This window comes from Gekko japonicus, unplaced genomic scaffold, assembly GCF_001447785.1.
Source record: "Gekko japonicus isolate JY-2015 unplaced genomic scaffold, Gekko_japonicus_V1.1 scaffold117, whole genome shotgun sequence".
Lineage (NCBI taxonomy): Eukaryota > Metazoa > Chordata > Lepidosauria > Squamata > Gekkonidae > Gekko > Gekko japonicus.
This window is the reverse complement of record NW_015173676.1, coordinates 1843040-1864700: the sequence shown is the minus strand read 5'-3', so window position 1 is coordinate 1864700 and position 21661 is coordinate 1843040. Positions and strand designations below refer to the sequence as shown.

General features: G+C 44.6%; 1 protein-coding gene across 2 annotated transcripts in view; it reads left to right on the top strand.

The window, feature by feature from the left end:
- ERI3 (ERI1 exoribonuclease family member 3) overlaps positions 1-21661 on the top strand; it is a 315640-nt gene that overhangs the window by 69166 nt on the left and 224813 nt on the right. For both annotated transcript variants that reach the window (XM_015422947.1, XM_015422948.1), the window contains exons 4-5: positions 3232-3291; positions 8559-8650. In XM_015422947.1, coding sequence (XP_015278433.1) covers positions 3232-3291; positions 8559-8650 — 152 coding nt within the window. The remainder of the gene's footprint in view (positions 1-3231; positions 3292-8558; positions 8651-21661) is intronic.

Here is a 21661-nt window from a genome sequence, read left to right as displayed (position 1 = left end):
GGCTCAGACTGAGCCGGTTGAAACTAAACCCGGCAAAGACGGAGGTCCTGGGCCTGAGTCGGATCGGCTCAGGGTTGGGGCTCCCTCTCCCGACCTTTGATGGGGTGCCTTTGGTACCAGCACCGGAGGTTAGGAGTTTGGGTGTGCGCCTGGACTCCTCTTTAACGATGGAGGCCCAGGTGGCAGCCACAGCCAGGGCAGCCTTTTATCATCTTCGGCTGGCTCGGCAGTTGGTCCTCTACCTTAGCCGTGAGGACCTGGCCACGGTGATCCATGCGACGGTTACCTCAAGGCTAGACTACTGTAACGCTCTCTGCATGGGGCTGCCTTTGTCGCAAATCCGGAGGCTGCAGCTAGGGCAGAATGCTGCAGCCAGGTTGTTGATGGGTCTCTCGAGGAGGGATCACATTCAGCCTGTGCTGAAATCCGGCTGCCAATAGCGTACCGGATTTGCTTCAAAGTGCTGGTTCTTGCCTTTAAATCCCTTTATGGCCAGGGTCCAGCCTACCTGAGGGACCGCCTTTCTCCATATGTTCCCCCAAGGGCACTACGGTCGGGGAGTCGTCATCTGGAAATTCCAGGCCCCAGGGATGTTAAATTTGCGGTGACCAGAGCTAGGGCATTTTCGGTGGCGGCTCCTACCTGGTGGAAGGAGCTCTTTCTCAGTTCTGCAGGGCCTGCAAGACGGAGCTCTTCCGCCAGGCCTTCGAGTAGGAGCCGCCGCCACTACTACTCCATCATTGCCATCTATGCACCGTCGCAACGTTACCACGACTATCTGGTCCCTTTGGGGGTGTGAGGTGCCCCTGGCAGGAAAAGGATGATAGATTTCGGGAAATTTACTGTTGGGTTTAAGATCTACCCCATCTTGTGACAAATGGAGCACTGAGATTTTGTTACTGTATTTTACTGTTTTATATTATGTGTTTTTATTGTTTTAATCTTGGCACTTTGTGCCCTTGTTAGCCACCCTGAGCCTTTGGGGTAGGGCGGGATACAAATCTAAGGATAAATAAATAAATAAATAAACAGATGGCCATGATGGGATCCCTAGGTAAAAGAGTCCTGCAGGATTTGAAATTCCCTGGCTACGGGCCCAAAGATGAGAAAGCTTTTTCCTTGTGTCCTGAGAATTTATAATCTCCTCTTTGGGAGTCCATTCCCCTCTGGGATTGTTGTCTTCCCAAATTGAACGGAAGAAATTACTGTCTAGCCTTATGGCTTTTCTAGTCTTTGTCACTGTTAGGTGTGACTTTACAGCAGGGTGTGAGATGTTAAACCTTTTGTTTTTATTTGGGCCAGAGCCGTTAGCATAACTAAGAGCAGGTGAGCTTTGTGCTTCAAAGAGAGAGAGAGAGAGAGAGAGAGAGAGAGAGAGAGAGAGAGAGAGGCTAGATTATAGTCCAGTAGTAGTATAGTCCAGTATGGTCTGTGGTAGAGGAGCTAGATTATAGTTCAGTAGCACCGTAAAGACCGACAAGATTTACAGAGTATAAACTTTTGAGAGTCAAAGCTCCCTTTGTCAGATACCTGAGTTTAGGCCTAATAGTAGGCACATAGGTAGTCCTTGAAATAAATAGGAACTTTTTGCTTTGCTTTCCTCCTGTCCCCATGTAAGTATTAGCAGAATACTGACAATGTTCTCCTCTGTCCTTGTGGGATTTGTAATACGGAATGCTCTAGATTTAAAAATGCAAAGATTCTCTTCAAATAGAATTTACAAAGTCTGTAAAATTGCAAGTATAGCTTTACACTTTAGTCTGATAATGTTTTGATACTTGTTCCTGCATCCCTTGGGAAACTGCAGTGCCAGTGCCCTGAGCTTCTCTCTTTCCCAGAGAGATTTATTGTATTTATCTATTTATGGCCCTTTTCTCTCATGTTAATCAGCATTGTATGGGACTGCCTGAAGACACCTTGGGCTGTAAAATGTAAATGAGGGATGCAGTGGAAAGTGCACTGAAAAGAGTTGCACACTAAAATAGGAAGCATTTAACTTATTCTATTAGAGCACCAACTGCAGGGCTTGAAGTATAGAACTTGTTCTCCTAAACTAGTAACTGAGTGGTTTGGAGTCTGTGTCCATGAAGCACTCACTGTGTTAGGTCTGAAGGTATCTGCACACCATATTGCCTTTCTCTTGTGGACAGCAGGTGGGTTACCTCCTGTTTTCCACTGTATGTATGAGAGAATTATAGTGAAAATGAGCAAGATATTTTTACGTGCTAAAGTCATACCTTGAGATTGCATACTGTGGCTAACTCTGTGGATCTTTTCTTACTGGTTTGGGACCAGAGTAATTGGTGGTATGGTTTCATACAAAAAGTATGAGTCCAAGAAGTAAGCATGGAGGTCACTAAGTCCAGCTTCTTGGATGGAAGGAGGAGGATCCTCCCTGTTCAATACCCTTAACAGATTGGTACATATTAGATTATTATGTGCAGCAAGAAGAAAAGTGTTGAAGACAAAGTAGACCATGCCTGGACGAAGTTAAGAAAATAATTTTAGTAAACAAATTTAGATGGCTCAGTCCAGTGGGCTACATTCCAGCTTACACAGCAGAAGACTCAAGAATCCTGGCAGATTCGATAAAAGAGCATATGTGGCTAGACTTGTAAATCTAGATGTGCTAATGTGTTTTGTTGCACTGTCACTTTTATGTAAATATATTATCTAAATAGCTAAACTATAATATTGGCCAACATGATGGGTTTTTCAGATTCCCACAAAGTTTACAAACTTTTGAGTGATTCCTCTGTTGAAGTAACTGAGAAGGTGGCTAAGTTCCTTCAATCCACCATGCTGCTACGCCAAGAAAAAGTATTTGTAATACAGTGTCCTACTTGTATATTTTTATAGTGACTTTGACCTACTGATATATGCCAATAAGGGCTGACTTGACTTGACTTGTCTCGACTCAAGAATCCATATATAATGACTTGTATTTGAATTCACTATGAAAGCTAAGCCCATATAGTTAAGGTCCTCAAGCTATTATTTTTCTCTTAAAAGTTTCTTGCTTGGCTGAATGTGAAATTTTGCCATTATTCTTTATTGTGAGTAGACCTCGCATCTAGATTTCTGTGGTTGCCTGTTCTTAGGTTCTATTTATGTAGAGCACAAGCATGTTTTGAAATATCAGTCAGAAGAACAGAAGGAAATGGTCTATTCTTTTTTCCTGTAGTCTTTTCAGTATACTGATTTTAATTTTCTGCATTTCCTTTATTTCAGCTGACTGGAATTATTCAAGCCATGGTGGATGGGCAGCCCAGTCTGCAGCAAGTGCTTGAGGTAAGTAGAATAACCTTTAGTTCCTGACCCCTGACACCTCCTCTCCCCTCCCCCTTCCTCTTTCTGTGTATTGAACTATGTAATTTGACTATGATTACAGCTTCATTAGAATAACATTTGCTGTCACATCAGTGACATGCTGTTGAAAATATTGAACCATTGATCTGTCATTTCCAGCTGTTCATGTCAAAGGTACTGACAGAATGTCCAGACTCCTGCCAGAAGTCATGATGGGAGGTGTACATGTGGGGGAACTCTTTCACTGGAGATATTCTTCAAGGGTCAGCAATGCTGCATTAAGAGTTTGCATGAAAGATGATAAATTAATGTACATATTTACTTAAATGCTCAGTAATAAACCACAGAAGGAATAATGTATCTGAAATCTTATCTATGAGGGTTCTGAATAGTGGAGATAGCCTTAATAGTGCCATCTGCTTACTGCTGAATTCCTGCAGCATTTAAGCCTTAATTAGCTGAAAGTACTTTTGCAATCAATAGCTTTTGTTATTTGGCAACTATGTATCCTCCAGGAGGAGTTCCTATTGTGGCTTCAGTTCGATGCATTGCTCCCATCTGGGTTTGTTCCTAATAGTTCTTAATCAAAATAATTACAACTAGGACTTCTGTAAGGAAATCTGATTAAAGGTTGAAGTTGTTCTTTTTTGCTTCAGGGACAGTTTGGAACCTCCTTTGAGAGGGAAGGGAGCAGCAGGATTTCTCTGCATGATGTTCTCTCTATTGCTTCAGCCTTCCTTAAAAGACTGTTAATGGCTGATGAAGAGAGTAGTTGTTCATAGGACCACTCGTGCCGTGGTTAGGGCCACCAATGAGATCCTAAGTCTTTGGTTGATTAGTTAGCACTCATGCGCTACGATAGCTCATTGTAAGATGGACAAGGATTTTGAACCTGGTGTCCAATACAAAATTAATAAACTTCCATTCAAAAGGCTGAGGCTACTGCATTAAACTATCACTTGGAAAATTACATCTCCAGTGCAGAGTTGATGTTCACAGTTTTACAAATGTTTTCTGAGTCTAACAAATACTAAATGTTATTTTCTGTATATATTTTTGCACCAAATTGATTTATTAACATTCTCATCCCACCTATACATCAGTAGTTGTAATGAACCTTGGGCATGAATGACACAGATTAATTACTATTTTTTCCAATTTTTTTTTGCGGACTTTTCTGCCACCCCACCCTTTTCTTTATACAGTGACCACCGTAGATACTCAAAAGAGCCTCTCTGCTGTTTAAGTCACAGCTAAGCACCCATGTATTTAATGGAGCTTTTTGTTCTCTTTAGGGTAGAGATTATTTGTTCTCCTCCTACCAGTGCTGTTTTGGGTAAAAATCTAGCCCTGATTGACCTTATGCCAAACTTCCATGTAAAATCAGAGTCCAAGATGGGCACTGGTCAAAACTTATAGAGCGTTTCCTGTACTCGCTCAATAGTGAGCTACTAGCAATTGAATTTGTAGCCTCGCATGGGGAATGTGAGCCATTCCAATTGGATCCAATGAATGGATCTGTTACCCAAAGTAGGCAGTCTCTACTTAGTTTGGGGGAATAAGCTTGGAGATGGAGTGAGAGGCAGGTAACTGGGATCTCCACCTATCTATATGGGGATTTGTCCCTGTGAGAACTCTCAGATTTAACCAGGCTGTTATTTATGGGAAAGGTTTTTATTGGAACAAACAAAAAACAAAACAGGAAAAACCAGGATAAAATCAGGGGTGCACACAACAAACAGATACAAGAGCTAACTAGGAAGATCAGGGAGGAAAGGAGAAAGCATTCTAAGGATAGATGATAATTACCTGTCTTAAAGAAGTCTGCGGAAACAGCAAGTCAAAGAGTTTTGTGGTTAAATGTTATGACTTTTGGTTTGTTCTGCTATAGTTGATTGAATGTAATGCTATTTTTTCGTATTTAATAAAGTGTTGGGGAAAAAAGAGAGGAAACAGTCAGCATTTTGGGAAGCAAGAGAGAGGACCCACATACAAGTGGGGGTATGAAGGGGATTCAAGAACCCACACACATTGCTGGGGCAGCAGGGTGGCATATTTAAAGGACACAATGTATCCTGAGGCAGGTTGACTCACTGCCAGAGGACAATGAGCTGATTTTTATACTGGAGGTATACAAAGAGGTGGGAGAGTTTTGATGGCCCTACAAGCACTGGGCAGGAAGTGAGATGGGGGAAGGTGAATAGACTTAAGCGTTGCTTAAGTGGCACTTAATCAAGGATAATGGGTGAAGGGGAAGCTGGGCTTGGGTGTTGATGAGATTATTCCTGAGTGTATCAATAGATCCTGGGTGACCTATTGTTCTGAGCCATGCATGTCTCCAGGGCGATGAGGGGGAGGTAGCTAGCCAGCCACTTTTACTCATGCTTTGAAACAGATTTCCCAAGTCGCTGCCTGACTGGCATCCATTTTGGCCCAAGCAGTTCTCTATGCTCTGGGCAATGTGCAGAGGAGTGCTTCTCCCTTAAGCTGCCCCTCAGCGGGAGAAGGGGTCTGACTGCTAATATATCAGGAAATCTGTAAGTGATCTAGGAACATGTTCAATTTTAGTTGTGTTAGGGAATTGTCTGCTGCTTCTCTTTACCTGATTTCCTCTTACACTGTTTGCCCAGTGTTTAGGCCAAAGCCTAATGCATTTCTTTTGATACATGAGCATGCAGCTTAAACTCCAGCCCAGCAATTGCAGCACCCCAGCATTTTCAGTGCTAACCAACTAGTGGCTTTACGCCTCTTTGCGTCTGTGCTGAGCTGCCTATCTCATTGCATTGGCTTTTGAGTAAACTCCATTCACTTTGTCCTGACTTATTTATGCAAACTTTCCATCATTTTGAGATACCTTTCTGTTATGCAAGGTGTGAACAACATTTTGTACCTTTTGTTTTTTCTGTCTTGAATGGAGCTTTAACCTTATGATAAAGAAGGTGCTGCCAAGCGAACTAAAGGGGAAGGGGAGTGATCTGAGCCCTCTCACAGGACCCCCAAACCAGATTGGTGGCAGCAAATTACTGTGCATGATCTGCTTTCATGGTAACAGGGAGAAGAAAGAGAGGTGAGATGGGGGTGAGGGAGTGCAAATCTGTCTGCCAGCCAGGAAGGTGCTCCTCAACTGGTTACCTGCCACCCCCAAGCATTGTGATTCTGTGCATGTTTTTAGGTTGCAGAGAAAAGAAGTCAGCGTATGGACTTAAAATTGATGTTCTGTATGGCTCCTTGCGTGCCCATTGTATTCTGTTACTTTTTGATCCCTTTTGTTTTTCTTTCTCCTCTACCACATTTCCTCTTTAACATTGTAATAAGAATTAATTCCATCCATTGCATATGTTTATACATATGTAGCACTGCTTAAATAGTCCAGGGCATACCCTGAAGGATGACTTTTTGCCTTTGAATGTGAGATTCTTGTGCTGTCATCACAAACGGCTTTTGAAATTCCTTTCAGTTTCATAAGATGATTCTTACGCAGCATGGGAGAGGTGATGTTTGAGAAGCCCAAGCCCAGAATTCTCTTAGTGCACAGAACTAGTCAATAGACAGTAGCTGTGTTGTTCTGCTACCGTGTTTCCCTGAAAATAAGACACTGTCTTATATTTATTTTTTCTCAAGAAGACACACTAGGGCATATACCACAAATGCATAGAAATCCTGCTAGGGCTTATTTTTGGGGTAGGTCTTATTTTCGGGGAAACAGGGTAGATTCGAGTACAGGAGCACCTTAGAGGCCAACAAGATTTTTGGGGTATGAGCTTTTGAAAATCAAAGCTCCCATCATCAGATATGAAAATATTGTTGGCCTCTAAGGTGCTTCTGGATTCGATTCTAGCAGACCAACATGCCTAGTCAAGCAGTTCTTTACATCCAGGCCACAATGAATAGTAATTTGCTTTGGAAGCTGAATTAAGGCTTACCTAATATGGTGTTTAGTCATGCCGGCCACATGACCAAGGAAATGTCTTCGGACAGCGCTGGCTCTTCGGCTTTGAAACGGAGATGAGCACCGCAACGCTAGAGTCGGATTCGACTGGCTTTCGAGCAAGGGAACCTTTACCTTTACCTTTTTAATATGTTTTTTGGGGATTGATTCACATGTTACACTGAAATGTACTTTATCTTGGCAACTTCCTTGTGTATTTGGAGGGATGTGTGGAAACATATTTCACAAGCTAGAGATTTTGCAGTGTTTCATAGGAATTAGTTATCTGTTCCTTGTTGCAGTATGTGTCACTGTCTCATGCAGAATGGGGGCAGGGAATTGAATGTAACTTCCTATGTCTGTGTTGCTGGTTTGTTTCTTTAGTTTGTATTAACTGACTTTCAAGCCTCCATGAAGTGGACAGAGCAACCCGCAAATTAATGCATTGTAACACACAGGCTGCCAGTTGTAGCACATCTGTGTCTGAACAGGGTTATTTACATAGATCTCCCTCATCTGAGAATTGGTCCCTGTTTCACATCTATAAAATAGTTAGGCATTTGCCCTTAAATAGGCTTTTCAAGAATTGCAAAAATTCTTGAAGTAATACAAAATCTGGATGGAAAAAACAACATGAGGAGGTAGATTTTTGGGTTAGTTGTTCAATTGAAAAATGAGATCTGTTTTTCATGCATGAACCCATTATAGGGCATAAAGTGGTAGTCATGGTAATAATAAATCAATAGGAGAATTGTACAAAGGAAGGTATCTGCTGGGGTAGTCTTCTCACCACCATTATGTGGCTGGTTAATAATATGGGAAGCTCTGCTGTGTTGTTCTTCTGTTCTCCACTTGATGACTGGTGGGACCCCTTTGTCAGTGTCTTACTTTGTTCAGAATCTGAACATGATTTGATAAGCAATTGCTAGTTTGGAGGATATGTTAAACTCAGACCTGCTTTACCAGTCTCTGGTATTTTGTAGATGACGAGAGTCAGGGTGCACAAAAAATGACCAAGCAATATTATTGTCCCATAAATATTGTGTGAGGGCCAATCTGTAAGCAGAAATGTTGTCATGCCGGATAAGATCACCCCATCTCTGGCTGCTTGATGTCTCCTATCAGAAATCTTCAAAGGTCCAAGCATACTTTCATAGAAGCAGGGAGGAGAACAGAATGAGACGGCGAAGGGGTGGGGGGAGCCGTGTCAGATAAGATCACAATTTTCTCCTCTTGTGATTGTGAAGCTTATCGGCGTTTAACTGTTGCATCTCTTTCCATGATTCAGAAAGCTCATCTCCTTTCCATCTGTTTATTTTAGAGGGTTGATGAGTGGATGGCGAAGGAAGGACTCTTGGATCCCAGTGTCAAGTCGATTTTTGTAACCTGTGGAGACTGGGATTTGAAAGTAATGTGAGTATTTGGATGGACTGCAGTGCATTTATGCTGTGACCACTCTTGTCTCTGGCAAGGTGGTGGTCTTCTTCTTCTCCTTCTTCTGCTGCTGCTGCTATTAATATGTCTTATTTTTGGGATACAGAGGATGCAGTATAATACAATCACTCTGTACCTTTTCAGCTGCTGTAGTGCTGTATGAAATTAACTGTCTTCAGACCATGTATTTCTAACACAAATTCAGCTGCTCCCATATCATTTCTGACTCCTGTCAGTTTGCCACGTGCTTGTGTATTACTGTTAGACCATTCCAGAGCCATAACTATGGGGCAGGCCAAGTCAAGAAAAAAGGGTGGCATTCACCTTTTGCTTGGACAAGTACATAATTGCTGCATTTTTCAAAATAATTTAAATTATGGGCTTTAATGCGCTTCTCCTTATAGCAACATTGTGAACATGCAGGAATGCAAGGTAGAAAGAGAAGCATTTTCCCTCAGGCTTGAACCAAAAGTTTGTCAGGGAGACCTTTTCCTTCAGGAGTGGTGACTATAGAAGCTTGAAGATGAAGGAATGTTGCATTTCATACTAGAGGAGAGGGGTATGTGTGTAGGATAGATATTGTTTCTAAGTTCCTGAATAAGGCTGTTTATGAGGGGGAAGCTTTTCTCAGGCATCTTGGAGGGACATTGGCTACTGTACATTAATCTTAAATTAAAAGTTCTGTCGGGGACAGAGGGTGGCGCTAGGGGAGAGGATGTCCCCGCGATATCCGCTTGAATGTGGGGTACCTCAGGAGGCAGTCTGATGTTATTTAACATCTATATGCCCCCCCTCGCCAGTTGATCCAGGGGGTTTGGGCTGGGTTGTCATCAATATGCCAATGACTCCCAGCTCTGTCTTCTGATGGATGGCCCGTTCTTCCCACAACGGGCCTTACTCCTAGTCTTAAATAAATGGGAAAAAAATTAGAAGGTTTATATTTCATTTGGCATAACCAATTTATGATATTTATGTTGTTTTATGACATGTCTAGTAATTTCTTTGTGCATGGGGTAGCCTCCTAATTTTCTTCTCCTCTCCCTCCTCCTTGCATACACAAATGTGCACGTCAATAAATACTCTTGTTAAAACTTTCAGTGCTGACATGGTTGACCCTGAGTCAGCTCAGAGCTAATGGTGTGAAGAAACTGAGCTTGCTAGTGTCAGTATTCAGTGGATGAATGTGCTTAGCTGCCTTAGACTTGCAGACACAGCCAACATGAAGCCACAGAGGTGCCAGAGTGCCTTGCCTGCCACCATCACTGTGCCTCCCTGCAGGCTGATATCAGGCTTTTTTTTTTACTATCTTGAAACTGTTCACTTATTCTAAACTAAAAAATAAACCTTATTTAATTCAAATAAGATATGTAATCTTTCCTTAAAATCTGCCTCCATTCCTGAGGATTGGAAGGTAGCTAATGTCACTCCCATCTTTAAAAAGGGTTCCAGAGGAGATCCGGGAAATTACAGGCCAGTCAGTCTGGCGTCGATACCGGGTAAATTGGTGGAAACCATTATTAAGGAAAGAATTAGTAGGCACATAGATGAACAAAACCTATTGAGGCAGACTCAGCACGGTTTCTGTAAGGGAAGATCTTGTCTCACTAACCTGTTAGTGTTCTTTGAGGGGGTGAACAAACATGTGGACAAGGGGGATCCAATAGATATTATTTACCTTGACTTCCAGAAAGCTTTTGATAAAGTTCCTCATCAAAGGCTCCTAAGTAAGCTCAAAAATCATGGGATAGAAGGACAAGTCCTTTTATGGATCAAAAACTGGCTAGTTCATAGAAAACAGAGAGTGAGTGTAGGTGGGCAATTTTCTCAGTGGAGGGTGGTAAGCAGTGGGGTACCGCAGGGATCAGTACTTGGTCCACTGCTTTTTAACTTGTTCATTAATGATTTGGAGATGGGAGTAAGCAGTGAAGTGGCTAAATTTGCGGATGATACAAAGTTGTTCAGGGTGGTGAAAACCAGTGAGGATTGTGAGGCACTCCAAGGGGATCTGTCAAGGATGGGCGAGTGGGCGTCAACATGGCAAATGGGGTTCAATGTGGCCAAGTGCAAGGTGATGCACATTGGAGCCAAAAATCCTAAATATAAATACACATTGATGGGGTCTGAACTGGCAGAGACTGAGCAAGAGAGAGATCTTGGAGTTGTAGTGGATAACTCACTGAAAATGTCGAGACAGTGTGTGACTGCAATAAAGAAGGCCAATGCTATGCTGGGGATTATTAGGAAGGGTATTGAAAACAGATCAGCCAATATAATATCAGCCCTATATAAATCAATGGTAAGACCTCATTTGGAATACTGTGTGCAGTTCTGGGCACCACACCTTAAAAAGGATATTATAGCTTTGGAAAAAGTGCAGAAAAGGGCAACTCGAATGATAAAAGGGTTGGAACACTTTCCCTATGAGGAAAGGTTAAAGCGCTTAGGGCTCTTTAGCTTGGAGAAAAGACGACTGAGGGGTGACATGATCGAGGTTTATAAGATTATGCATGGGAAAGAGCAGGTAAAGAAAGAGGTACTTTTCTCCCTTTCTCACAATACAAGAACTCGTGGGCACTCCATGAAACTGCAGAGCGGTCGGGTTAGAACGGATAAAAGGAAGTACTTCTTCACCCAAAGAGTGATTAACACATGGAATTCACTGCCACAGGAAGTGGTGGGTGCTACAAGCATGGATGGCTTCAAAAGGGAATTAGATAAGCATATGGAGCAGAGGTCCATCAGTGGCTATTAGCCACAAGGTATAGCTAGGGGCTCTGGGGCAAGTGATGCTCTGTCTTCTTGGTGCTTGGGGGGGGGGGTCAACAGTGGGAGGGCTTCTAATGTCCTGGCCCCACTGGTGGACCTCCTGATGGCACTGGTATTTCTGGCCACTGTGTGACACAGAGTGTTGGACTGGATGGGCCTTTGGCCTGATCCAACATTGGCGTCTCTTATGTTCTTATGTTCTTAACATAAGATCAGTAATGGTAAAGTTATTATATTACTGTTGTGGCACATTTTATCTCTTATTTAGTTAGTGCCTGGTTTGTATTAAAGTCTGAGTATGATCATCGTAGTTTGGCTTGGAGTGAAAGTTTCTCCCAAGTCAGAGAACCTGCAGGGTCTGTTTCCCTCTTGTATAGCTGCAGTCTTGCAAGCCGCTTGCTTTTTCCTTCTAATACATTGTGGTCTGGACTGAATGGGTTGTTCTGTCAGGGACTGTGGGTTGTTGATTTCACTTTAGGCAGAATATTTTACTACTAAGTTACCTTTTGCATTATTCCATGTCCATTACTGCTGTGGTTTGCTAGGGTCTGATTTTCTTTCAAATGGATGTTTGTGTAGGCTGCTGTGTGCCGGATCCTGCATATGTGTTTCTAGTGCACATGCAAGTTTTTTAGTACCTTCCAAGGGAAACAAGGGCAACAAACATGAAATTAAGTAAACTCTGAAGCATGACAGAAGTCAGGAGGGCCTGGCGTGATTTGGTCCATAGGGCCGCGAAGAGTTGGACTCGACTGTGCAACTGAACAAGAACAACAACAAAAGGGAAACTTATTTGGTTTTGAGCACACGTTACCTTCAGTAATATCTGCCCATATAGAAAGTAACTGGATTTCTACAATGTAGAATCTATCCCAAGCAGATAGTTTTCTCACAAGGAAAAGTTTATGGGCTTGACACATATAATGCTAATCTGAGATCCACAACTTGTTAGCAGCTTTGCTTGGCTTTCACTCTGACATGGGTTTCTCCTTATCGTAAGAGGCATGTTGCCTGAGAGAATACATGTGTATTCTGTTCAGCATTAAGAGGCTCCTTGCCTTGGCCTGATTAATGCAAGCTTGAAAAATGGGAAATGAACTGGCAGCAAAAATCTCTATGGAGAATGGAGGACAGAATAATTTTTCCCTGTATGTCAGTCATATGTATTTATAGTTAGCTTTTACATTTACTAACATAAATTGATCTCCCTGATACTCTCTTGTGATACTCTTTTCATAGAAACAGTCTGGAGAGTATGCCAGGTGCCCAGGAGCATGATGGCACTTGCTGATATATTTCCTGGCACTCTCTGCTTCTTGAGTCTGAGAGAGAAAAGGGTCTTGAATGAAACTGATAGAAAAGGGGAGTCTCTTCTTGCCAGTAGACTGACTGGCAAAAGTTCTGGGTTCTTCCCAGGCAGGTGGATCAGAACCTTGCATCTTTGGCTTGGCTATGTACGCCAGGGCATTGGTATGATCAAAGCACATAAAATATACTGGAGCAAAGTATGATTAGCGCCTGGATGGAAGGTCTCCTGGGAATCCTGTGTACATTGTCTTGAGATCATGACGAGATATAAAGGTGAGATATAAATGTGGTAAAGTAAAATAAAATTCCTCCATTCTTCATTTCTTGTACTGGAATTCAGATTTTCCCTAGGGATTGAATTAAGGCTCTATAATACGGACATGTTTTGGTCTCTGCATGATATTCTAGCAATTGTTGGTATTTCAATCCTTAGTGTCTGACTTTAAATGTGCAGTGCATTGTTGTATTGTCATGCTGGGCAGATTGAGCCTATAAAAGGTGAAATCACATGTGATGCCTTGGTAAGTGGCCAAATATGTCTTAGCCTGAATCTGTGTGTGTGTGTGTTTGGGAGGAAGTGCAGGAGGAGAATCAGAATTGCATTGGTGCTGGATTCTCCTTTGCCACAAAAATAGTATTTTACAGTTAATGATTGTCTTCTGCTTTTGTGTGTCTGTTGCCTCCAGCTGCATTGTTACCTTTTCCTTTCAATCCAGTTTTAAAGGTAAAAGTTGTAAACCAGTTGCAAGAGTAATTGTAACAAATTAAATAAACATATGTACAGTTGTATGATTTTCCATAATTGTTTGGAATTGTGTGATCTGGTCGGTCAGTTCTAAAGTTCCCTGGTAGCAGTTCTTCAGAAGTCAGTTTATTTCTGTCCTGTGTGGACGGTAGTGCTCAGCTGTAGTGGCTTCTCCAGTTTTGGTCACCAAATTTTAAGGAGGGTGCACACAAACTGAGCACAATTTGGAAGAGAACAGCAAAGATAAAAAGATATGGAATGCATAAAATGCAGAGATTGAGGGGCACTGGCGTTGGCATTCTGGAGGCTGATTTGCCGTTTGTGAATAGAATGTGGAAAAGGCTGCATAGAGAAGAGAGACCAGAATCATTAAATGTGGAGCAAGAACAAGAAACAGTGGGTTCAAATGATAGCAAAGCAGTTAATTAGCTAGCAGAAAAATGCCTTATTGTCTGTAAGCCTCTAAGCATTTGCCCAGGAAATCCTGTCCAGTCTGCTTCTTGACAAAAGATTCCTGAGATCTTTGTATTTCTTGATTTCGTGAGTGAAAAACATATGGTGGGGAAGTCCTTTGCCCTCCCATAATTAAGATTTAAGGTTTGGTGCACAGCAGGAGGTACCATGTCATAGAACATTCCTGAATGCGATAACATGCTTTATGTTCATGTGGGAGTGAAGAGACCATTCCAGTCCATGAAGATGCGATGAGAGCCTCAATATTTTGTTCCTTTCTAATTTCTTTAATTTTACACAACAGCTCTAGAGGCTGATCCATAGTCATCTCTTGTACAAAATGGGAAATTTATGAAATTATGATTCCAGCTTTACCAAGGTAGAGGCTCCTGTGGCAGCATGTTAGTGAATAGCCCATCACTTTGTCCCAGTTAAGATTGGCTGCAGCAGCAGAGTAACATCACATCCGATTAGCAGCATGTCAGACAACATGGCTTGAGTTTGAGTGAGAGAGAGCTTGCTGCCAACCCTGACTCGTCTCATTTCCCGGTTACTTTTATCCATCACTACAAATGCCGAAGCTCCCTCCTGAACTAATTAAGTTTGCATGCGTTTAGACACATTGCCAAATAAGATTTAGCACAGCAGAACTGAGCTTACATCTCTTTTCAAATGGGAGGCTCGCAGAGCTGAAATGCTGCCTCAAGGACCAAAAGAGGTACAAAAGCTTGGGGATGTGCAGCATACCTAGAATGTATTCCTCTGTGTCATTCAATTGTGTCCTAAAAGTACTCTGGTGGGGAGCAAACTTGTGTGCCATTACTGTGCAAAGGATGAACAGCTTTTTTGCTTATTACAGGGAAGTGGTGTGTGTGTGAGCTTACGGAAGGCATAATGGTTCAAATCCAGATACGAGAAAAGTTAATACGCTTCTGAAAATATGTATGCAGCACTATAAGGGAAACTTTTTGCACATGTTGCCTAACCTTTTAGTTATTTCTATTCATTGTTAGGATAATAATCTCTGACTTTTCTCTAGCCCTGTCCTATACTAGCTTGGATTTTATTTTATCTCATCCATTTGATGGGAAGAGCATAACATACCTGTCATGTTTTTGTTTTATGGTGATGAAGCTTACCAGGGATCTTCTTCGTGGTCTCTGTGCATCACACCTCTGGGATATAGTGTGCCTGTGCTGACCCCAATCGGTATAATGGAAAGCAAAAGGGATTTTCGTGCCCACTCCCCGGTCACGTGCCAGGCTCCACTACGCATGACTAGGGGGAGGGCACGAGGATCCCGCCAGTTCTCTTCTGACCGCTGCACTGATAGGACTTCTACGCCTCGGTTGGTAAAGTTTGTTGACTTTAGGCCTTCTTTCTCTTCTTACCTTGATTAGTTAGTTAAGGAAAGTTATTTAGTTAGTTTTTCAGTTTGGATTATCTCCACCTCCGCGGAGACACTCTCTCCCCCTCCCTCCAGCCTATGGCCGTGAGGTGGGCTTTCTTTAAATGGTGCTGGACTTGTGGCAGAAAAATTGCCCCCTCCGACGGACACTCTCTTTGTCTCCTGTGCCTTGGGGAATTGCACCATGTTGACTCTTGCTCTCACTGTTCCAAGTTCTCCAAACAGACCAGGAATAATCGGGCAGCGAGACTCCGTGTGGTGCTGTCTCCGGTGGCATCTTTGTCCGGGCACACTTCAATGTCGATGCCCGCATTGCAATCGGTGGCTGCTCTGTCTTCGACATCGGCCACGATCGATGCTGAAAAATCGGTGCCCAAACGCCCGATTCAGGCGCAACAGTCCGAAGCCCATAACTCTTCCAAGATCTGGAAGGAGGGCAAGGACATTCAACTCACCAAGTATAAGAAGCACAAGAAAGGCTCTCTCGATAAAGCATCAAGTCCTCACCAAACTGAGACTGCCACTCAGTCCAGAGCCGCTTTGCTTGCCTCATTGAGTCGAGGGCAATCACAAGGTGCACTTCGGTCACCTTCGTTTCGCCCCAACCAATCCATCGACTCCGATCAGGAGCTGGATTTGACTCAGATACTGCAATCTCCCGGTATCAAGAGCCTTCATCGGGAACAAGGGACCCATCCCATCGTCCCCTCACCACCCTTCAGGCCAGACAATGAAGATCAATCTCAGACGCCGCTCCAGCCCCCATCATGGGATCAGTGCCAATGGCAATATCTGTATGGGGCTTATCCCTTCCTGGGATCGATGCCATGGCTTCCCCCACGCCCCCCTGTCGAGTGGGATCACCAATCCGCATCCTCACGTATTTCCCGGTACCGAGACCCTTCCTTGGTATCAGAATTTGTTAAACCACTGCAGTCGAGACCGATCACTAAAGGTTTCAGCCTCCAGTTGTTGGCACTGAAACAATTCCCGGAACTAATGGAGCTACTGCCTTCGACGCTGATCCTCCAGACATCGTTTTCTGAACCTTCGGACCGCTTCAGCTCTTCCAATTCCCAATCGGGCGGGGAGATTCCACATCCACCATTTCAACTGTCCCCATCACAACAGGTCGAGGACAATCTACCCATTGCCCCATCAGAGGATGTCAGATCTTACGGCGACTTTGTCAAACGTATGGCTGATAAATTGGCTGTGTCCACCATCCAGCCGCCCTCCGATTGTTACGGACTCTGTCTTCGACATCGTCCAGATGGACACCTCAGCATCGGTCGCCCTCCCCATGACCTCGGTCCTCCTAAAAACAGCCAAGGATCCCTGGTCTTATCCTTCTTTCATTCTGATTTCCAATAAAAGACTGGATCACATGTACAAGATCCAGGAGTCGGGAGCTGAATTCCTCTTCACCCATCCGAAGCCGAATTCATTAGTCGTGACCTCTTCTGCTAAAGGCAAGAGCAGCCACTCTACCCCTTCAAACAAAGAAGGAAGGAAACTGGACACTTTCAGAAGAAAGTTTTACACCACAGGAGCTATGGGGATTAAGGCTGCTAATGATGCTGCCTGCATGGGGTGCTATCAGTTAGCCCTATGGGAACAAATGTCAGAACTTCTCTCTACTCTCCTGACTGACATCAGTCATTAGGCTAAACAGATCCAGAAGGAAGGTATGCTTTTGGCTAAGCACCAACTTAATGTCTCCAAATACTTGCTGGACTCCGCAGCTAAGACCCTCATGTTGTCGGTCGCTTTACGTTGGCATGCATGGCTACGCTCTTCGGCCTTACAGCCAGATACCAAAACCATTGATGAAGATCTTCCCTTTGAAGGTGACGGCCTCTTCAGCTCCACCACAGACACTGTGCTTCAAGAGCTGGATAAGAGCATCAAGACATCCCGTAGTCTGGGTGTCTCACCTACCACCAAACATAGCAAAGGCAAACTTTGGACCAAACCCCTAGACCCTCGTTAAAATCTCCTCCTGAGTCTTACTGGCAAAGATCATCGAGCAGTTCATCTTGCCCTTATATGGGAAAGCCTAAGTTCTCGTCTGCCTCCCAATCTAGATCTAAGAAGAAGAAGAAGAAGAAGAGATTGGATTGGATTTATACCCCGCCCTTCACTACCCAAAAGAGTCTCAGAGTGGCTTACAAACGCCTTTCCCTTCCCCTCCCCACAACAGACACCCTGTGAGGTTGGTGGGGCCGAGAGAGCTCTGACAGAAGCTGCTCTTTTTCAAGAACAGCTGTGTCAGAACTATGGCTTGCCCAAGGTCATCCAGCACGTGCAAGTGGAGGAGTGGGGAATCAAACCCGGTTCTCCCAGATTAGAGTCCGCGCACTTAACCACTACACCAAACTGGTGTAATCTAAAGCTCCCAAGACTCCTAAACAGAGTCTTTGACTCCAACTCCATTTCATCGTTCCCTACTCGTTTAGCCTCCTACCTCTCGGCCTGGAGGCTCATCACGTTGGACCACTGGGTCCTTTCCATAATCAAGTCAGGATACCTTATAGAGTTCTCCCACATCCCTACAACTGCTCACGTCGTTGTCACACCTCCTTCTGTTGTCCTCTTACAGGAGGTTCAATCCCTTCTCCAGAAAGATGCTATAGAGCCAGTGCCATTAGCCCAACATCACATGGGCTTCTACTCTTGTTACTTCACAGCACCGAAAAAGGACGGAGGCCTCTGTCCCATCACGGACCTCAGAAACCTAAAGTGCCTCATCCTCTACAAAAAACGTTCAAATGACAACGCTACAGACCATCCTTCCACTCCTAAGCCCAAGGACATGGATGGTGACTTTGGACCTCAAAGACGCTTACTTTCACGTCTCCATTCATCCTACCCACTACACCTTCCTCTGTTTTGCAGTAGGCAACAGACATTTCCGATACAAAGCCCTCCTGTTTGGACCGTCCACGGCCCCTCGGGTCTTCATGAAAGTCATGGTAGTCATAGTGGCACACCTCTGCCTCAAGGGCGTCCAGGTTTTCCTCTACATAGAGGACTGGCTACTAGTGGCAGACTCGGAAGCATCCCTGCTCACCCATGTTGAACTAACCTTGACTGTCCTAAAATCCTTGGGAATCAAGGTGAACTTACAAATTATGCTCCTCCCTGTCACGAGAGTGCAGTTTATAGGAGCTATTCTGGACTCTGTTGTATACAAAGCCTTCCTCCGTCCGCAGAGAGCGGAAGACATTGTCGATCTAGTGAATCGCTTACGCGATACGGGAACGGCCACTGTAAAGCAAGTCCAGCGGCTGCTGGGCTTGATGGCAGCTACCACCAATGTCATTGTCTGTGCCAGACTACGCATGCCACCATTGCAGCTGTGGTTTGTCAGGAGGTTCTGTCCACAGCGTCATCCCCAATCCCTACGTCTAGTCATCCCACAGCCTGTCCTGCACTCTCTACTCTGGTGGACGGACCCTATGAATCTCCTAGTGGGAGTTCCATTTCACCCACCCAAGACTACGCTCACGTTAACCACAGACATGTCAATTTGGGGATGGGGCGCACATCTCAAAGGATTTTGTGTCGAGGCTCTTTGGGAATCCCAAGTAGCCTGCCACCACATCAGTTTCCTAGAACTGTTGGCAGTGCAGTACGCACTCAGGTCCTTTTGACACCTTTTGGCGCGGCAGGTAGTCACTGTCCTCACGGACAACACCACGGCCCTCTGCTATATCAACAGGCAGGGAGGCATGGTATCCAGGGGACTATGTCGTCTAGCCCTGGAAATATGGGAAGACTGTCATGGGGGACGTCCCTGAAAACTGCCCATCTCCCGCGGACTCTGAACGTCCAAGCAGACTTTCTGAGCAGGGGCAGTGCATTGGAGCATGAATGGGAGATCAACTGGCAATACCTCCAGTCGATCTTTCACCTCTGGGGCCATCCGGAGATGGACACGTTTGCTACACTCCAGAACAGGAAATGTTGTCTGTTCTGTTTAAGAGTGGTGATAGATCCCTTGTCTCTAGGTGACGGTCTCCTTGTCCCATGGTCATGCATGTACGTGTTCCTCTTCCCTCCGATTCCACTAATCTCCAGAGTCAAAATAATGCAGGAGAAACCTTGTTGCCTCTTAGTGACTCCATGGTGGCCCTGGCAACATTCCCCATTCTTCTCCATCTCTCCAAGGGATTCTTCATACATTTTCCTCCAGTTGAGGATCTCTTCCTTGCGGGGAAGGGGCAGATTTTGCATCACAACGTGCAGCTTCTCAAACTCACGGCTTGGAGAATCCTCTTCTGAAGTTCAAGACAGGATAGACCATGTCATACTGAACTGTTGTAAGCCATCCACTCAAGCTTCCTACGAAGGGAAGTGGAGAAAATTCTTGTCCCACCTTACGTTGTTGGGATTGCCACCACCCCCATCCGATCTGATGGCAATTTTTGGCTTTCTGTTGTCCCGTTTGGACTTGGGCCTTAGTTGTACCTCGTTGAAGGTCTATTTGGCCGCAATTTCAGCCAATCACCCACCGATTGATGGTTACTCCATTTTTTTCCCACCCGCAGGCCAAAAAGTTTCTTAAGGGCCTGACCCACCTTTTCCCTCCGTCGCATGGCCCTGCACCGGCATGGGACCTGCCCATGGTGCTTACAAGACTTGCAGACAAGCCTTTTGAGCCAATGGCTACTTGTAGCTTGCAGGTCCTGTCATGGAAGACAGCCTTTTTAATTGCGGTCACCTCCGCCAGGAGGATGAGTGAACTGTCGGCGCTCCGTTGTGACCCCCCATATTTGAGTTTCCATCATAATGGGGTCACGTTGGCTCCAGATGTTTCTTTTTTACTGAAAGTTGTTTCTGAGTTTCACTTACAAGCGGGCATTTTCCTCCCAGCATTCTTCCCGTCCCCGTCGAACGAAGAAGAACGTCGGCTTCACTCGCTGGATGTCAAAAGAGCGCTACTGTTTTACTTGAAAGTCACCGGCATTGTTTGTCTCTTATGCTTTTCCCTCCCAAGGGAAGAAGCTGTTGTCCCAATGCCTATCCAAATGGATTGTGGAGACTATTAAACTGTGCTACATGTTAGCAAAGAAGTCACTTCTGGGGTTGCTAAGGGCACATTCCACCCGGGCAGTGGCCGCATCCACAGCCTTCCTGCGATGCAGTGACCTGGGCCACTCCTCACACTATGCCCTTGATGTGTGCATTCACCAGTGTTCAGCAGTAGGTTGGGCAGTGTTGCAGGTGGCACAGAATTAGGACCTCGGCTCCGTCCTCCAGGTAGGCATGTACTGCTTGCCAGTCTCCCAGAGGTGTGATGCACAGAGACCACGAAGAAGATAAACAGGTTGCTTACCTGTAACTGATGATCTTCAAGTGGTCATCTGTGCATTCACACCACCCGCCCTCCTTCCCCTCTCCTTTCGGTCCTGTCCTTTCTTTGGAGACTGAGGGTAGCGGTCAGAAGGAACTGGCGGGATCCTCGTGCCCTCCCCCTAGTCATGCGCAGTGGAGCCTGGCACATGACCGGGGAGCGGGCGTGAAAATCCCTTTTGCTTTCCATTATACCGATTGGGGTCAGCGCAGGCGCACTATATCCCAGAGGTGTGAATGCACAGATGACCACTCGAAGATCATCAGTTACAGGTAAGCAACCTGTTTACCTGGGCTGTCTGGGGTACCTGTTAAGAAGGGACAGGAGTAGAGCACTCACAGAATGCCTTAAGTGCCGATGAGGCAGTTGCAGTGGGACTGGATTTCCTGTGGTGAATTTAGCTGCTTTGGTGGGTGGGATTCTTGCAAGAATCTGATGGTTAGATGGACTGTCTGGGAGTGTGTTCTGGTAATGACTTTCTGTAATTGGACTTGATGGAGGTCAGAGAGGAATAGGAGACACGTTTGGAGGTGGAGCTTGGATGGGAAAGCAAAGAATCTTGATTGGTCCTGACGGATTGAAAGATGTGGAGGATGGGAAAGGGAAGAAAAGGGAGGGTATGTAAATAAATTTCCTTGTAAATGATGCCATAATAATAGGGAAGTGGGGTATGAACTCTCACACGTAAGTAAACATTCACAATAGAATACTAGTTTAGAAAGTATCAAGCATCATATTTTTGTGTTTTCTTAGGAGTACCCCTTATTAGTGTGTGAACAGGAAGTTAAATGCTAGTGAGACTGTTGTTTTCCATATTGTGCTTTGGAGATTCTGAGGTGAGTCTACAGATAAAGAATGCTGTCCATAGTGATCTGCGGCCAGGAGAGTGAGTGTGTTACTGTTCTCAAAGTGATTGTCTTGCTGAGGACACAGTAATTCTGTACATTAGCA